Source organism: Bufo bufo, chromosome 6, assembly GCF_905171765.1.
Source record: "Bufo bufo chromosome 6, aBufBuf1.1, whole genome shotgun sequence".
NCBI classification, from domain to species: domain Eukaryota; kingdom Metazoa; phylum Chordata; class Amphibia; order Anura; family Bufonidae; genus Bufo; species Bufo bufo.
Window position 1 is genome coordinate 405,904,835 of NC_053394.1, and position 17,846 is coordinate 405,922,680.

At 47.8% G+C, this 17,846-nt stretch overlaps 1 protein-coding gene across 1 annotated transcript in view; it reads left to right on the forward strand.

The window, feature by feature from the left end:
* Nucleotides 1–10,562: 10,562 nt before the first annotated feature.
* The window catches only part of LOC121005787 (zinc finger protein OZF-like), a 30,414-nt gene continuing 23,130 nt past the window's right edge, over nt 10,563–17,846 (forward strand). Inside the window, exon 1 of the mRNA XM_040438552.1 lies at nt 10,563–10,570. Coding sequence (XP_040294486.1) covers nt 10,563–10,570 — 8 coding nt within the window. The remainder of the gene's footprint in view (nt 10,571–17,846) is intronic.

Genomic DNA, 17,846 nt, shown 5'->3' on the forward strand with positions numbered 1-17,846 from the left:
CTCTGGTGCTGCACTGTGGCTGCAAAAACAAAACAAAATAAAAGGCAGATACATGTGTCAATTCCCCTTCGTGATCATTACCTTGTTGTGGTGAAGGGGCTTGCGTATCACAATGAAGCGACCACCTCTATGAGTGTGTTGGCAATGGCAATGTTGGCACACCCCAGATGATAAGGTCGTTGCTTCATTGTGAACAGACCAAAAGCGATCGGCTGGATAATTTTGCATAGAAAAAACATTAATTTTCTTTGTGATCATCTAAGGTGATTATTAAAGTCTACTAGGCCAAAAATGGGCCCACACTGCAGAATCATTGTTTTCTGGGTCACTTAACTGTCACTGAACTACCTCAGCATGACCATAGGCTTTGTAAAACCCCCATCGCCTGCAATCTCCCAAACGTGCGCACGAGCACAGTCATCACTACACCAAGATTGACGCATAGAGGAATAAAATTTATGTCATGAGTGTGTCAACTATTGACAACTCTTTGCTGTTGTCTAAAATCTATTCCATACACATCCCCTGATAGGGGACGTGACAGGGATTAAACTGATAGGAATAGTACTACTTAACACACCACTCATATCTGGTGGCACAGTACATTGCAAGGCACACGCGCAGTGCCCAAAATTGGAAGTAGCAGGACCAACCAAGCATCTTTTTCCATCTCCTGGTTCCTAAAATCTATTCCATACACATCCCCTGATAGGGGACGTAACAGGGATTAAACTGATAGTAATAGTACTACTTAACATACCATTCATATTGGGATTGCACAGTACATTGCAAGGCGCACGCGCAGTGCAAATTGGAAGTAAGAGGACTGACCAAGCATCTTTTTCCATCTCACGGTTCCTAAAATCTATTCCATACACCGGCCCCTGATTTTCCGTTCGCGAACAGCGAACGCAAATTTTCTCAAATGTTCGCGAATGGGCAAACCGCCATAGACTTCAATAGGCAGGCGAATTTTAAAACCCACACTACAATGCCGGGAGGCAAGCTGCTGCACGCACGATATCAGAGGCGTGCAGCGTCTTTCTAGTCAGCAGACCGAAAAGTGCTTGGCGATATCATTGCATACCCACCATCAGGGTCGCAATACATGACGCCGGCCAAGCACTAGGTCTAATGCTCCTGATGAAATACCGACAAGTGTCGGATAGGGAAACGCGTTGAGCATTAGACTGCAGTACAGGCATACATGCAGACTGACTCTCGCTTTCATATCGAGCCCATTAGTGATTAGTCCTCAAAGTGTGAGATCCTATACAACACCTACTAATGGGTGCACAGCCCTATACATGAAGTGTAAAAATATCTCTGTAGGATCACTAGAGGACTTATACCATCATTTGTATACTACTAAATATAAAGGAGTCTTTGTGGTAGGGTGTTACTAGGAACCAGCATATAAATAGTCTGAAAAATTCTAGTTCACCCTATCAGCCTATTTATGTGGAGATTTATTATTTTAAACATTATTAAATAAAAGTGTTTTTAACGTACTTTAGATAGGCAGTAAACCATAGCTTGGTATCCAACCTTGTGCAAATGGGGAGTTTGCGGTTGTGCAAATGGACTATTTGCGGTTGTTTGCGGTGCGTTAAACAGGGAGGTTTGGTCTGTCATAGTTTTGTCTCTCACTGTGAAGCGGGCGTAACCCTTACACTACCTGATCGATACAACATCATACCTGATGTTTTAAAGCACGTTATTCCAAACAATTTAGGAATGTTAGGTGATTTATGCCCTTTATGGATTAAAACCCGACTCTGCGTCAACTACGTAATTTTCCATGGGAGTTTTGCCATGGATCCCCCTCCGGCATGCCACAGTCCAGGTGTTAGTCCCCTTGAAACAACTTTTCCATCACTATTGTGGCCAGAAAGAGTCCCTGTGGGTTTTAAAATTCGCCTGCCTATTGAGGTCTATGGCGGTTCGCCCGTTCGCAAACATTTGAGAAAATTCGCGTTCGCTGCTCGCGAACGGAAAATTTTGTGTTCGCGACATCTCTACTTGCTAACCCGTCGGCCATCCTGAAAATGAGAAGGGGGTGGATGATCGCGCACACCTCCCGCCCTCCCGCCCACACTGCAGCACCCCCCTTCCCCCCTGCTGCGCCGCTGGCACATAACAAAGAGGGCTGCAGGGGGGTTAAACATTAAAAAAAGGCATTTTGAAGTTTCTGATCCCCGCAATCATTGACCGCGGGGCTCAGAAACTTCCGAAAGCCGAGAGACCCTGATAACCCAGAAACGCATGAAAACCGCAGGTCTGAATTGACCTGCGGTTTGCAGTGATCGCCGATACGGGGGGGTCACAGGACCCCCCTCGGCATTGACCCAGGATGCCTGCTGATTGATTTCAGCAGGCACCCAGTTCCAATCACCGGCCGCCGCGCGGCGGTAATCGGGAACTACACAGGACGTACCTGTACGCCCTGTGTCTTTAAGTGCCAGGACATCAGGGCGTACAGGTACGCCCTGTGTCCCCAACAGGTTAAATGGGGAATATGGCATCATGCACATGGAGTCATTTCGTTGTTTTTGTGGCCCCATTAAAGTGAATGGTTCCGCATACGGGCCTAAAAAATACAGTACGGACAAGGAAAAATAATACGTTTGTGTGCATGAGCCCTTATTCTTACGTACAGCCCTCCTCGTTACTGCTGGCCAGGTACTACTGGTGGAACAATAGGGGTCATTGTTAGAGGAAGTCCAGGGAGCATGGTGAAGGTACGGCTGGCCTGGTGTTGTGACCCACATCTCACCTCCCAAGAACCTTGCTCCATATCCATATTGGACACAATTGGAGGAGGAGAACAGAAGCAGCTCTTCACGGCCACCATAGAGGCACAGCTTCCGGGAGGTATTTAGGCCTGCACTGTGGTATTTGGTTCTGTGGGATGGTATTCTGTGCTGCACTATGGTATTACTGACCCTGACAACCTGTATTATCCTCATCTACTTTTGTTGCCCGACCTTCTGTCTGTTTAGATCCACTTACAACATTAAGGTCACTTTCTGTTATTTTCCAGGGCCACTTTAAGTTCCCAGTCCACCCCTGTACAGCAGTACGTTTGCACAGTAAATATTTTTTAAGAAAAATGACTTGTCTGTCCAGTGGCGTGCCTAGGGTATTTGCCACCCAGGGCGGGTCCTTTCTCTGGCACCCCCTCACGGTAGTATTGCCCTCACTGTACAAGCTTCATAGTAGTTTTGTCCAGATATGTGCCCCTCATGGTAGTTATGCCCATATTGAGCCCCCTTATGGTAATTATGCTCACACTGTGCCCCCTCACATTATGTATGCCCTCTCTGGACAACTTTCACAGTAGTTATGCCCTCTCTCTGCTTCTTTCACAGTAGTAATGCCCATTGTTCCCCCTTTATAGTAGTAATGCCCTCTGTGCCCCCTTTATAGTAGTAATGCCCTGTGTGCCCCCTTTATAGAAATAATGCCCTCTGTGCCCCTTCACAGTAATAATGACCATTGTGCCTCCTTAATAGTAATAATGTCCTCTGTGCCCCTTTGAGGTAGTAATGCCCTCTGTGCCCGCTCCATTGTAATAATGCCCATTGTGACCCCCTAATAGTAATAATGCCCTCTGTGCCACTTGTAGTGTCCCACTAGGTAAAGGTGGGCACTGCACAAAAGGGGTTAATGTGTCTTAATTGCATTTAATGTCATATGTATGTATTTTCCCTGTGTTAACTGGTGTCAGGCCTGTCAGGGTGCAGTTTAGCCTCCCAGACGTTAGAGGGAGCCAGAGAGCCCTGGTCATATATAGGTAGGCCCAGCCAGGGGAAGTTAGTTCATTCCAGGGGACTAGAGGAGTTACTTCGTCCACCTGAAGCTCCTGAGGCTAGGATTAGCTCAGTAGAGACACCCCAGTTGCAGGACAGCACCTCCTGGGAGAAACCCACAGTCAGGATCTTACCAGCAAAGATAAGTAACACTGATGGGCAGATGCTATATAGGAAGCAAAGCAAGGATTTATACGGGAGGAAGATATATATATACCAAGGATTTAAGCCACCATTTAGGCATCCGGGCCTTGGGATTGAAACCAGACAGGAGTTCTAGAAAAGGACAGTGTACGCTATTTCTGAGGAAAGGTACAACCTGATTCTGAGTGCATTGTGGATTTACCCTCTGAGTATCTTGCATAATTAATACCTGCCATCTTGTGGAGTAAGCCTGCTTGTAAAGCTGTGATCTAAAGGACTGTGTTACCATCTGTATGTACAAAGTTGGACTATTAAGTAAAGCAACGTTTGGTTCACTATACCACCTGTGTACCTCAATTATTCCAACTATAAATCGGTGTGCCACCGTTACAGGCACTGGCGTCACGAATCCAACAGGGACCTTGCCCCAGGCACTCAAAATACCTGTAACATCCAGGGCACCTCATCCACCATCAGGCCTGGTCCCTACATACCGAGTGTGCCCCAGAGGAACTGTGTCTACCTCTCCTTCACTGCCGCATGCCTGCCCAGGGTTCTCCAATACAGTGAGCAACCCTCGATTGCCCATAACCGTGACCTCGCTTCGCTATACCCTGCAGGTCTGGCGTGCTGCGTAAATTGGCGTCACGAACAGGATAACAGACATTCCTGCGCCATTGCGGATATACAACTGTGTGCTAAAAAGTGCCTTAAAGTGACTAAGCCCTATTGTTTTATTCAAAATTGCTGGGCCAAAGAACTGAAAAGAATTAGCGGTGTGAAGATAGTGTTTTCTGGACTATTTGCTGCTTATTTGAGTCACCGCTTGCTGTCAGTGAATAGACAGCCATTTTGCCACTTAAACCTGAGGTGGATTGCGAGTGCGCCCGGTGAACTGTTTGGCGCGAAAAGAACCAGGCAGAGTCATCACCCAGCCGGCGAGGAGGAAGAACGCCGCCGTGTCTGGAGGAAAAGGTGCCGCCAACCTGAGTCCCGGAGCTACGAGAGGCCGCGCCCACCTGCTGACGCTGTACGCAGGACGTCCGACGCCCGTAGCCACGCATCTCGCGAGACTTGGAGCGAGCACCACCGGAGTGAGTACCGACTTAAAACTTTTGCTGGCTCCCCCGATCACCTTACCGGAATCTTCCCGACCCCTGCCAGGGTACCGGAGGGACTCCCGTTAATAGCCAAAGACTTTTCTGGAAAAAAAAATAAAGTTATTACCATTGCCACTCCGGTCCGCTCCGCTACATTTAAAGGGCCTCTCGCCTTGCCAACTATGACTTTACTGTGAAGTACCGGGCAGGCCGCTCCAATGATAATGCTGATGCCCTGTCGCGGCTTCCCACTACAGAGGCCCCAGATGAGCTAAAAGATGCCTGGGAAGAAGTGGAAATGCCTGCGTTCTACAATAAATTCGCCCAGCAGGATAATATCCGTACTGAAAATCTCCCTGCTGCTGATCCTCCCTCATCAGATGATCCTGAGTCCAGAGGCGATCAAGAAAGATGGATTAAGCTCCAGTCCGAAAGTAGAGTCCTCGGTGAACTGCTCGACTTCCTTACCAGTGGGAAAATCCCTGAGAGAATCCGCAGGAAGAGTGCAGACCCAGAACTAGTGAGACTGTGGAGACATCGCCACCAACTATTCCTTCAAAGAGGCCTGTTGCTCAGAAGGAGTCTGGATCCAGTGTCCTGTGATAGAGTTTACCAAATTCTCCTGCCACGTCGGGATGCCAGCCTGGTACTGGACATGTACCACAACCAGTCCGGACACTTCGGTGTGCAAAAGACTGAGGCCACCATACGGAGAAGATTCTATTGGATTGGGATGAGAGAGGATATCGAAAAATGGTGCCGAGAATGCACTGCCTGTGCTGTGGGACGGACTGAACGCCATGACCAGAGGGCGCCTCTCCATCCTATTGTAAGTACAGCTCCTTTAGAACTTGTCGCGATTGATCATGTGAAGTTGGAGCCGAGTCGCTCTGGGTATACTTATACCATGACTATAATTGATCACTTCACCAAGTTTGTCGTAGCAGTGCCTGTGAAAGACCTGACAGCCAAGACCACAGCGGAGGCGTTCTGGAAGCATTTCCTGTTGCCCTACGGCTGCCCAGAGAGGATCCTCACGGACCAAGGGTCTGCGTTTGAGTCACAGCTGTTCCAGGAGATGTGTCTGTTTCACAACTGCCAGAAAGTCCGGACTACCGCCTATCATCCGCAAGGTAACGGACTCTGCGAAAAAATGAATAAGACTCTTATTGAAATGTTGAGAGCAATACCCCCTGAGACGAGGGGTGATTGGCCTACTCTGTTGCCGCAGCTCATGTACACTTACAACAACACCATCCATTGTTCCACCGGTTACACCCCGTTCTATTTGATGTTTGGCCGACAAGGGAGATTGCCTGGGGATCACTCCCTGGGTGTCCAAGTACCGGATGTGATCAACCCACTGCCCAGGACCGATTGGGTAGTGGAGCATCAAAGGCGTCTCCTCAATGCTAAGGAGATTGTCCAGGAACGGATGGAGATTGTTCGTGAGAGGCAGCAGAAGGACTATGACCAGACTGCCCATGCGGGACCCCTGGCTCTGGGAGACAAGGTATGGTTGAAAAATAACCACCGGACCAGCAAGTTGGACAGCAAGTGGGAAAGGATTCCCTACCTTATTACTGCCATACCCAATGCTGCAGCCCACATTTACCAGGTCTCCAGAGAAGGAAAAGGTCCCCAAGTCGTTCACAGGAACCGTCTCAAGTCCTGTATAGAAGGAGAACCAGCGGCGGAGGAGATGGAGCCTGAGCCTTCTGAGGAAGAATTGCCGGCTCCACCTATGGACCCTATGCAGGCTGTGGAGAACTTGATCCACGATAAAGAGCCACTCCACTGGGCCCTCACGCCTTGGCTGAATTTGCTGGTTCCTGCTCCTGTTCCTGTTGGTCTCCCGTCTCAGGAGACTTCACCTCCGAGAGCTCCTGAAGAAGTTCCAGAGGCGGTGAGCTCCCTTGACCTTCCTGAGTCCAGGCAGGAAGAATCTCTGCCACTAAGGAGGTCTACACGTTCTACCAGGGGACACCCACCTGTGAGGTTTGAGGACTACATCATGGGCCCAGGTAGCCCCTCACGGGAAACCCCTGTTTAACCTTTGCAAGCCTGGGTACGGACTCATGTGATCCTTTGAGCCTCCAAGGACTTATGTTTCTTTGCATTTTTATGGACTATCCTGGTTTATTGATACGCTGCACCAGGTCAGCGCCCCTGTTCCCTTCCATTATCCTGAGAGAAGAGAACGACGCCCCTTTTCACCATTCCCTGCAGTTATATTGGTTGTCAATGTTTGTATTGTTGCTGTGATATTTGCCATGTATGCCGGTTCTCATTTTGTCTTTCAGGCTGCAGTATCCAGCCGGGCAGGGCCCCTCCATGTTGCGCCGAGGACGGGCAACGTTATAGCGTGGTGGTATGTAGTGTCCCACTAGGTAAAGGTGGGCACTGCACAAAAGGGGTTAATGTGTCTTAATTGCATTTAATGTCATATGTATGTATTTTCCCTGTGTTAACTGGTGTCAGGCCTGTCAGGGTGCAGTTTAGCCTCCCAGACGTTAGAGGGAGCCAGAGAGCCCTGGTCATATATAGGTAGGCCCAGCCAGGGGAAGTTAGTTCATTCCAGGGGACTAGAGGAGTTACTTCGTCCACCTGAAGCTCCTGAGGCTAGGATTAGCTCAGTAGGATTAGCCCAGTTGCAGGACAGCACCTCCTGGGAGAAACCCGCAGTCCTTCCTCATCCAAGCAAAGATAAGTAACACTGATGGGCAGATGCTATATAGAAAGAAAAGCAAGGATTTGATATGGGAGGAAGATATATATATACCAAGGATTTAAGCCACCATTTAGGCATCCGGGCCTTGGGATTGAAACCAGACAGGAGTTCTAGAAAAGGACAGTGTACGCTATTTCTGAGGAAAGGTACAACCTGATTCTAAGTGCATTGTGGATTTACCCTCTGAGTATCTTGCATAATTAATACCTGCCATCGTGTGGAATAAAGCCTGCTTGTAAAGCTGTGATCTAAAGGACTGTGTTACCATCTGTATGTACAAAGTTGGACTATTAAGTAAAGCAATGTTTGGTTCACTATACCACCTGTGTACCTCAATTATTCCAACTATAAATCGGTGTGCCACCGTTACAGGCACTGGCGTCACGAATCCAACAGGGACCTTGCCCCAGGCACTCAAAATACCTGTAACATCCAGGGCACCTCATCCACCATCAGGCCTGGTCCCTACATACCGAGTGTGCCCCAGAGGAACTGTGTCTACCTCTCCTTCACTGCCGCATGCCTGCCCAGGGTTCTCCAATACAGTGAGCAACCCTCGATTGCCCATAACCGTGACCTCGCTTCGCTATACCCTGCAGGTCTGGCGTGCTGCACACTTTGTAGTATTAATGCCCTCTGTGCCCCCTCCATAATAGTAATGCCCATTGTGCCCACTCCATAGTAGTAATTCCCATTGCAACGCTGTTATAGTAGTAATGCCCTTTGTGCCTCCTTCACAGTAATAATGACCATTTTGCCTCCTTCATAGTGTTAATGCCCTCTGTGCCCCTTTGTAGTAGTAATGCCCTCTGTGCCCCCTTTATAGTAATAATGTCCATTGTGTCCCCTTAATAGTAATAATGCCCTTTGTGCCCCTTTGTATTAGTAATGCCCTCTGTGCCCCCTCCATAATAGTAATGCCCATTATGCCCACTTTATAGTAGTAATGCTATCTGTGCCCTTTTACAGTAGTAATTCCCTCTGTCCCACCTTAATAGTAATAATGCCCTTTGTACCCCTTTGTAGTAGTAATGTCCTCTGTGCCCCCTCCATAGTAATAATGCCCATTGTGCCACCTTAATAGTAATAATGCCATCTGTGCCCCTGTGTAGTAGTAATGCCCTCTGTGCCCCCTCCATAATAGTAATGCCCATTATGCCCCTTCCATAGTAGTAATGCCCATTGCACTCACTTTATATTAGCAATGCCCTCTGTGCCCCTTTACAGTAATAATGCCCATTGAGCCCCCTTTGTAGTAGTAATGCCCATTGCGCCCCCTTCATAGTAGTAATGCCCTTTGTGCCACTTTGTAGTAGTAATTCCCTCTGTGCCCCCTTCACAGAAATAATGTCACGATACTGGTGCAACAGAACTGGAATCCGATGGCCAGGACTTGGGAGCAGAGTATATATAGTACGGATGTAGCAGAACCCACGTTGTTGTGCCCTGCACTGATGAGGCAGAGTCTGTAGACAAGAACCGAGGTCAGGATTAGCAGAAGTCAGGGCAGGCGGCAAGCTGGCAGGAAAGGTAGTCGAGCAGAAGGTCAGGTCAGGCGGCAAGCAGGTACGAAGGTCCAAGGACAGTCCGGGTCGGCAACAGGAGGTAGCAGGGAGAACCGCTAGGGCACAGAACACACGGAGGAGTGAGTTCCAGCAAAAGGATTGCGGACTAAAAGCCAAACACAATACTCTAGCAAAGACAGGAAGGTCTGGCCAGTTTAAAAAGGAACAGGAAGTGAGGTGGCAACCAGGAAACACATAATCCACCATCTTGACTGAGGGCAAACTTGAGGACAAAGTAAACTATATCAGAGTGGTTTCTGACACAGAAACAGGAAGTGAGATGGCAACCAGGAAACACATAATCCACCATCTTGACTGAGGGCAAGCTTGAGGGCAAAGTGAACTATATCAGGGTGGTTTCTGACATTACTCCCACCTCAACAGCGGCCTCTGGACGGGACCTGACTTGGTCTTCCATGATGTGTTTGATGGAATTGTCTAATCATTCGAGGAGCATTGATGTTGTTTATTGGTTCCCAGGAATTTTCTTCAGATCCGTACCCCTGCCATTTGATTAGGTACTGTAGCTGATTCCTGAAAATCCCAGAGTCCAGAATCTCTTCTACCACGAACTGCTCCTGTCCATCTATCTTCAATGCTTCGGGAGGAGGAAGGGTACGTTCAGGAAACAGATTGGGCACTGCAGCCTTAAGTAAGGACACGTGGAAGACAGGATGTATCCTCATGGATCGTGGGAGTTTAAGTCGAACGACCACTGGGCTGATTATGCCCATGATTTTGTAGGGCCCAATAAACTTCTGTCCCAGCTTTGGTGAGGGGACCTTAATTTTTAAATTCCTCGTAGAAAGCCATACCTTGTCGCCCACTCTAAACATTGGTGCTGGTCTACAGAATTTGTCAGCGGCCCTCTTATAATTCTCCTGAGCACTCTCTAAGGTCTCTCTTAGTAGTAGCAAATTTTGTTGAATTATGGAAATTCTTTCCGCCACTGCTGGTATAGGCGAAGTAACAGGAAATTTTGGGGAGAATGTTCGGATGGTAACCCAGATTTGCAAAGAAGGGGGTCTGTCTGGTTGATGCATTTTGGGAATTATTGTAAGAAAATTCAGCCACTGGAAGAAGGTCAACCCAGTCATCCTGTAAGTGACAGATATAACATCGAAGGTATTGTTCCAAAGTCTGGTTTGTGCGTTTGGTCTGTCCATTATACTGAGGATGAAAGGCTGGAGCGTTGCAAAGACCAAAAGGCATGACGAGGTATTCGAAGTAGATTCTAGTAGAAAGCAGGGCGGCACTACCTTCTTTAAATTCGCGGTGCACGTGTCCGTGGAATGGCGTCCAAACAAACGTTTCAGAGAAGAAGACCGGCACTTCGCAGAGATGTAGATCACAATTTTGTAGATTTATTTAGTCACATATTCAAGTGGCATAGTGACGCGTTTCAGCACAGGTGTGCTTTCATCAGACTGCAATGAAACATCTTACACTCCAGCTATTTATACATAAATGAAACACTAAGGAACTGACTTGAATATGTGACTAAATAAATTTGTTTGGACGCCATTCCACGGACACGTGCACCGCGAATTTAAAGAAGGTAGTGCCACCCTGCTTTCTACTAGAATCTATACAGCCTTCAGGAACGAGCACACCTGCATCAACAAACATCAGATGAGTACCTTTGCTTATACAGAGGATGAGGCACGAGACATTGTGTCGAAAATTATCGCTCCCTCTGATTTTCTGAAAATCCCTCCTACTGAGCTAAAGAGCAGGAGCCTGATTAAGGAGGCGAGACACCTTGTTTCACTTGAATTACATGCGGCAACATTGGCTGAATATCACCGCACTCAAAAGATACCACGGGGTCTGCGAGTCAATTTAAGACCAACTCTTTTCTGTGATAAAGTGGACTATTGTACCCGTTTTGCGAATATTCTCAATAAATGTTCGCTGGACCTTATAGTCCTGATGCTTGAACATCTATTCATCTCCATCACTGAATGCAACGCCAATATTGCGACTATAAAAGAACAGCTGAGAGATAATGGCGCGGATATGATCGTATCCTGTTCGTGACGCCAATTTATGCAGCACGCCAGACCTGCAGGGTATAGCGACAGTGAGGTCACGGTTATGGGCAATCGAGGGTTACTCACTTTTTTGGAGGAGAACCCTGGGCAGGTATGCGGCAGTGAATGAGAGGTAGACACAAGTTCCTCTGGGGCACACTCTGTATAGAGAGACCTGGCCTGATGTTGGGTGAGGTGCCCTGGATATTGCAGGTGTTTTGAGTGCCTGAGGCAAGGTCCCTTTAAGAATCGTGACGCCAATGCCTGTAACGGTGGCACACCGATTTGCAGGAGGATTAATGGAGTACACAGGTGGTAAACCAAACGTTGCTTTACTTTAGGAAACAGTCCAACTTTATACAGACAGTTGCAGTAGGTGATAATGATGCAGTCCTTTATAGTACAAATGCACAGCAGGTTTACTTCACAGCACAGCAGGTTTCAATCTTGCAAGATACTTGGAGGGTATACAGTTAATGCTTTGCAGTACAATGCTGCTCTATCCCCTCAGCTATTCTAGCTGGCTGGATCCCAAGGCCCGGATGCCTAATTGCTGGCTTAAATCCTTGGTATATGAATTCCTTACTCCAGTATTGGCACTTGCTTTAACTATTACAGTACCTTTGCTTATGAGCTGGATTCTCTGCTGGATTAGATAGGTGACTGCAGGTTTCTCCCAGGAGGTGCACTCCGACTACTGGGGTGTCTCTACTGAGCTAAGGTTAGCCTCAGGAGCTTCAGGTTGACTAGGTGTCGCTTCTAGTTCCCTGGCATACACTACTTCTCCCCTGTCCGGGCCTTCCTATATATATCTAGGGCTCTCTAGCTCCCCCTAACGTCTGGGAGGGAAATACAACACATGACAGTAAATGCAATAAACACATTAACCCTTGTGTAGTGCCCACCTTTACCTAGTGGGACATTACATGTGATCACCTTGACTTTCAGGTATGCCGTTTGGTGAGAAATCCTTTCCACGTACATGCACATAGAAAAAGGATTAACCAATAATACAGATTATACTGTATATATAGTTCATCCAATACAGGTGAAATGTGCGTGTGTGTATATACAGACACGGAACCCTTACGGTCGTGGGCATAGGCCTTTAGTTAGTAACTTCATGGTTGTTCAGCTTTCTGTCTCTCCCAGCAGTCTACAAAACCTGCTTATTTACAATGCTGATCTTGCCCCTACACAGGGATAACATACCCTGACAGCCATAGTTTATGCATTCTTTGCAATCAGGAGGTTGGAGATCAAAGTGTGCCGGTCTCCAGCGTCATACACAGCAGTTGGAGGCATGCTGGGGAAAGACGTACCGGGAAGTTGGTACATCATGAGCGCTGATCTGATCGGACATGCAGAGCCCCTCTCGGCTGATTCACTCCATGCTCTCTGCCCTCATCTTCCTGCTCTGAGATGTTGTCGTCGGTCATGTAGTTACAGTTAGTCATAGCAGATCTCCAGGCTTAGAACCAAACCGTTCATTCATTTATGATACCCCTGGCCAGTGTAGGGAAAATGACGTAGTGCTGCTAGGTATACCGAGAGCTTACTGCGGCAACTTAGCTGTCTGGCGGCAACTCTTTCAGAGGAGTTGATTGATTAGCATATGATGCCAGGACATTGTAATTACACTGTTTTATTTTTTATTTTTTATTAATTATATTTAGGAATGTTCTTATTTGTTTAATGACCATTAGACCCCTCGATTCTTCACAGTACCCCTGATGGTGGGAATAGATTTTCCCGAGGGGAACACCAGGTCACTATGTCTTGAGGAGGATAGGACATGAGGCAGCTGGTCCAGGCGGTACAAGTACAAGCGATGTCAGCAGGCAGGGTTGTTACCAGGAGCAACAGTGCAGGACCGAAGGATAAGGTAGAGGTATAGTCAGACAGGCAAAAGGTCAGGGCAGGCACCACAGGTACAGGTCAGGGAATCTGGGTCGGCAACAGGAAAGTCAAGGCAAGCAGGCAGGGATCAGATGGGTAGCAGAATCCAGGAACACAATACGAGTCAGGAACACAGGAACACAAGTGGTTATCAGGAACTAAAGCAGGACACAAGGACCTTGACACTGAGGCATCTGTGAAGGGAAGTGGGCCACTTATGTATGTGTAGCAGGGCTAGGATTGATCAGCGAGGTCACATGACCTCACCTATAAAGCCCAGGAAATGAAGCGCTCCGGCCCTTAAGAAACAAGCAGCCAGCATGCTGTAGCCAGGGCTGAGAGGAAACTGTGGAGCGGATCCCAGAACCACAGTACCTACAGAGACAGAGCCCAGGACTGCAGCGGTGAATGGGAAGCACTGGCCTCAGATCACCGCTGAACACAGTGCCCAGGACTGCAACGATAAGCAGGGGAACAGCGGCGCACGGCAGCCGCTGTTACAATTAGTGCTTAGTGCAACGTTTCGGCCCCATATCTGGTGCCCTTCTTCAGGCTGTTGACATGGCTGACCATGTGTGGATCTACGAACATGGGGGCAGTATTAGTGTGCAAAGGGGTGGAGCGCTGCTTATGACAGTTACCACTACTCCACATCAAGAAGACCCAAAAGGTGTACCCCAGGAGCAGCCGATGCTTGAGATTTCACCACCTCCTACATTTTGTGCAGAGCTGTGTAGAGCAGGCAGCATAGATGTCAAGATCTCCTTAACCTGTTGGGGATACATGACGTACCGGTACGTCATGATGCCCTGGTACTTAAGGACACATGACGTACGGGTACGTCATGTGTATTTACGATCACTGCCGCGCCGCGCACGGTGATCAGAAAAGAGTGCCTGCTGAAATCATTCGGCAGGCACGCTTGACAATGCCGAGGGGGGTCCTGTGACCCCCCCATATCGGCGATTGCAGCAAACCGCAGGTCAATTCAGACCTGCGGTTTGCTACGTTTCCGGGTTATTCGGGTCTCTGGTGACCCGATAACCTGGAATAGGATGGCAATCGGTGGTGTGATAATACGCCGCCAGGCGGAGCAAAGGGACTGCCATGCCAGGGACCCTGTGGCCCACACTAGTACGAGCAGTTCTGGGGCTCGTACTAGTTTTCCGGCCCACCAGATAAGTCCACCTGAGCCCCCGACCGGTGAACTTGCATGGTGTACCCCAGAGGATTTTCAGCCTGTGATTCCTAATTTTGTTGGCCAACCAGGAATCCAGATTCCCACAGTGGGCTTCACTGAATATGACTATTTTAGTCTTTTTTTCAGTGACCACTTTGTGAATCTGATGGTGGAGCAGATGAACCTGTACGCCCAACAGTTCATTGCTCAACACCCGGGCTCCTTTTTGGCTAGGCCCGGTGGCTGGACTCCGGTCAGTGCAGCCGAAATGAGGACGTTTTGGGGCCTCGTGCTGCACATGGGCCTAGTCTTAAAACCCAGTGTCAGGCATTACTGGAGTGGGGACGTCCTCAACCAGACCCCACTTTACAGTACGGCCATGACACGCTCCCCTTTTGAGGCCATTCAGAAATGCCTGCATTGTCCCCCCCCCCCCCCCAAGGTGATCCTGTGTATGATCGCCTATACAAAATCAGGGCAGTCATCGATCACTTTGGGGCCAAATTTGTGGAGGCCTATGTACCTAAAAGGTAGGTCGCGTTTGATGAGTCTCTCATTGCTTTCAAGGGGAGACTCATTTTCCACCAGTATGTTCCCTCTAAGCGGGCGAGGTATGGAGTGAAGCTGAACAAACTTTGTGAGAGTACCTCAGGGTACACTTTAAAGTTTCTTGTGAAGGAGGGGCGAGATTCCCGTATTAAACCCCCAGAATGTCCCCCCAATCGGTATATGGGAGGAGTTGATCTCTCTGATCAAGTCCTCAAGCCATATAACGACAAGCGCGAAACCCGGGCATGGTGCAAAAAGTTGCGGTCTACTTGGTAAAGGTTGCCTTGTACAACTCTGTTGTGCTGTCCCAGAGCGCTGGCAACACAGGGACAGTCCTGCAGTTCTATGAGGCGGTCATTAAAAAAAAACGGTGCCAAAACAGCAATTTTTGGGCAAATTTTTCATTTTAATCCATTTTTTCTAGTAACAAAGCAAGGGTTAACATAACAGCCAAACAAAACTTAATATTTATTACCCTGATTCTGCAGTTTAGAGAAACACCCCATATGTGGTCGTAAACTGCTGTATGACCAAACGGCAGGGCGCAGAAGGAAAGGAACGCCATATGGATTCTGGAAGGCAGATTTTGATGGCCACTTTTATGGAGTTTCTACTCTAGGGGTGCATCAGGGGGGCTTCAAATGGGACATGGTGTAAATAAACCAGTCCAACAAAATCTTCCTTCTAAAAACCACACAGCACTCCTTTCCCTCTACGCCCTGCCATGTGCCCGTACATTAGTTTACAGCAACATATGGGGTGTTTCTGCAAACTATAGAATCAGGGCAAAAAATATTGAGTTTTGATTGCCTGTTAACCCTTGCTTTGTTACTGGAAAAAATTGATTAAAATGGAAAATTTGCTAAAAAATTTAAATTCTTAAATTTAATCTCCATTTGCCAATAACTCTTGTGGAACACCTAAAGGGTTAACAAAGTTTGTAAAATCAGTTGTTGTTTTTCAACAATAATCTTTATTTGAGTTTTCTGAGTTTGTCAGTAAGCATAAATGCACCAAAAATAGAGCAATTACAATGTAATAAGTCGGCAACACAGTGCCTGTACAAATCATATACAGTTATCACATGTAGTAAGAGTTCTGTCGCAGGGAAATGATGAAAATGGAGATTTGATCAAATCCCTAATGGAGATGATCAATTTACGGAAAATGTTTAAAATAACATCTCTGTGGGGTGATTTCCCTAAAGAAAGTAAGTGATTTGGTTCAAGTAAGGAGTCCTGGAAAAAAAAGAAAGCAGTCGAAGGACCTTTCATTACCTCATAGACATGTGACCAGTAATGTGACCAGTATTGCTATGTTACTGGTCACATGGTGATGATGTCATCAAAGGTCCTTTATCCCATAACTCTCACAGTTCGCTGATAAAAGGCCCTAGCGACGCCCCTGATTCTAGGTATATACTATTCTGTCAGGGGGACACAGCCAGGCATATTTCTGTGGGGCACACTCCTGGTTGTTGTATTACCTACTCTACATTTATTAATGCATGGTTAACTAAATAAATACTTTTAATATCTAGACAATATTATTTCATTTTATTATTATATTATCAACAATATGAAACTTTTCACTAAAACAGTTAAGGTGTTTGATGATCAAATCACTTACTTTCTTTAGGGAACATCATCTTCCGTGAATTGAGCAAATCTCAATTTTCATCATTTCCCTGCGACACATATACTACCTGCCCATACTAACCAGTTTTATATGGACATAGGCAATGTAGTGTATAGCATCTCAGCCAGCCTAATTATATGTCAGCCTACTGGGCCACTTGTGCAGGGAGTGGGGGACTAGGTGCTCACCTTGCACAGGGGCCCATCGGGGGATTCACCTGTGCCCCTGTGGGCCAGTCCGAGCCTGCAAAGAGCTATCTCCCAAGGAAAGAGAACCATCTCACTAGTGCCACCCTGTGGAAGTGGCTCCCTATGAGCTAACATGACAAAAGGCAAGCACCACAAAACAGCTGTCCACGGATGGATATCCCCATGACTTATTGAAAAATTGGATTCTGACTCCTAGGGAATCATTTCCACAGGGTGGCGCTAGTGAGATGGATCTCCTTCCTTGGGAGAGACCTCTGTGCAAATCTGACTCATGAAGCGCACACATCTCTATTGCCTGCTCATAAGGGAACAGAGCCTGGACTCTGACTCCTCCCACACATGATCACATGGTCATGACATCATCATAGGTCCTTTACATCCTCCAGCAGAACAGCCTGGAGCCTGACTCCTCCCACACATGATCACATGGTCATGACATCATCATAGGTCCTTTACATCCTCCAGCAGAACAGCCTGGACTCTGACTCCTCCCACACATGATCACATTGTCATGACATCATCATAGGTCCTTTACATCCTCCAGCAGAACAGCCTGGACTCTGACTCCTCCCACACATGATCACATGATCATGACATCATGAAAGGTCCTTTAGCCCACTAGCTTCCCCGTCCCCCATACAGGTAGTGTCCAGCGGTGCAGATGGAGGTATGTGTACAGTCACCGCCATTGTCTGTCAGGATTACTGGGGCAGAGGCATCATTAACCCCTCCACTACCAGCCCTCTCCCCGGATCCGCTCTCCCTCTGGGGCAGACACTGCCCTCCAGTCCCTTCTTCAGGCTCTTTCCAGCAGTGAAGGTGCAGTGGTGAGACTGCCTCCTAACTGTCCCAGATCCGGTGGGACAGTCCCAGAGTTTGGTGGTTTTCCTGCAGTCCCAGAACGGCTGAGGTATGTCCCGCTGACAACTGTTTCTGTGCCGCAGTGCGCTATCCTCCCGTCTGGTCTTCTCCCTCATCGGGAGGTG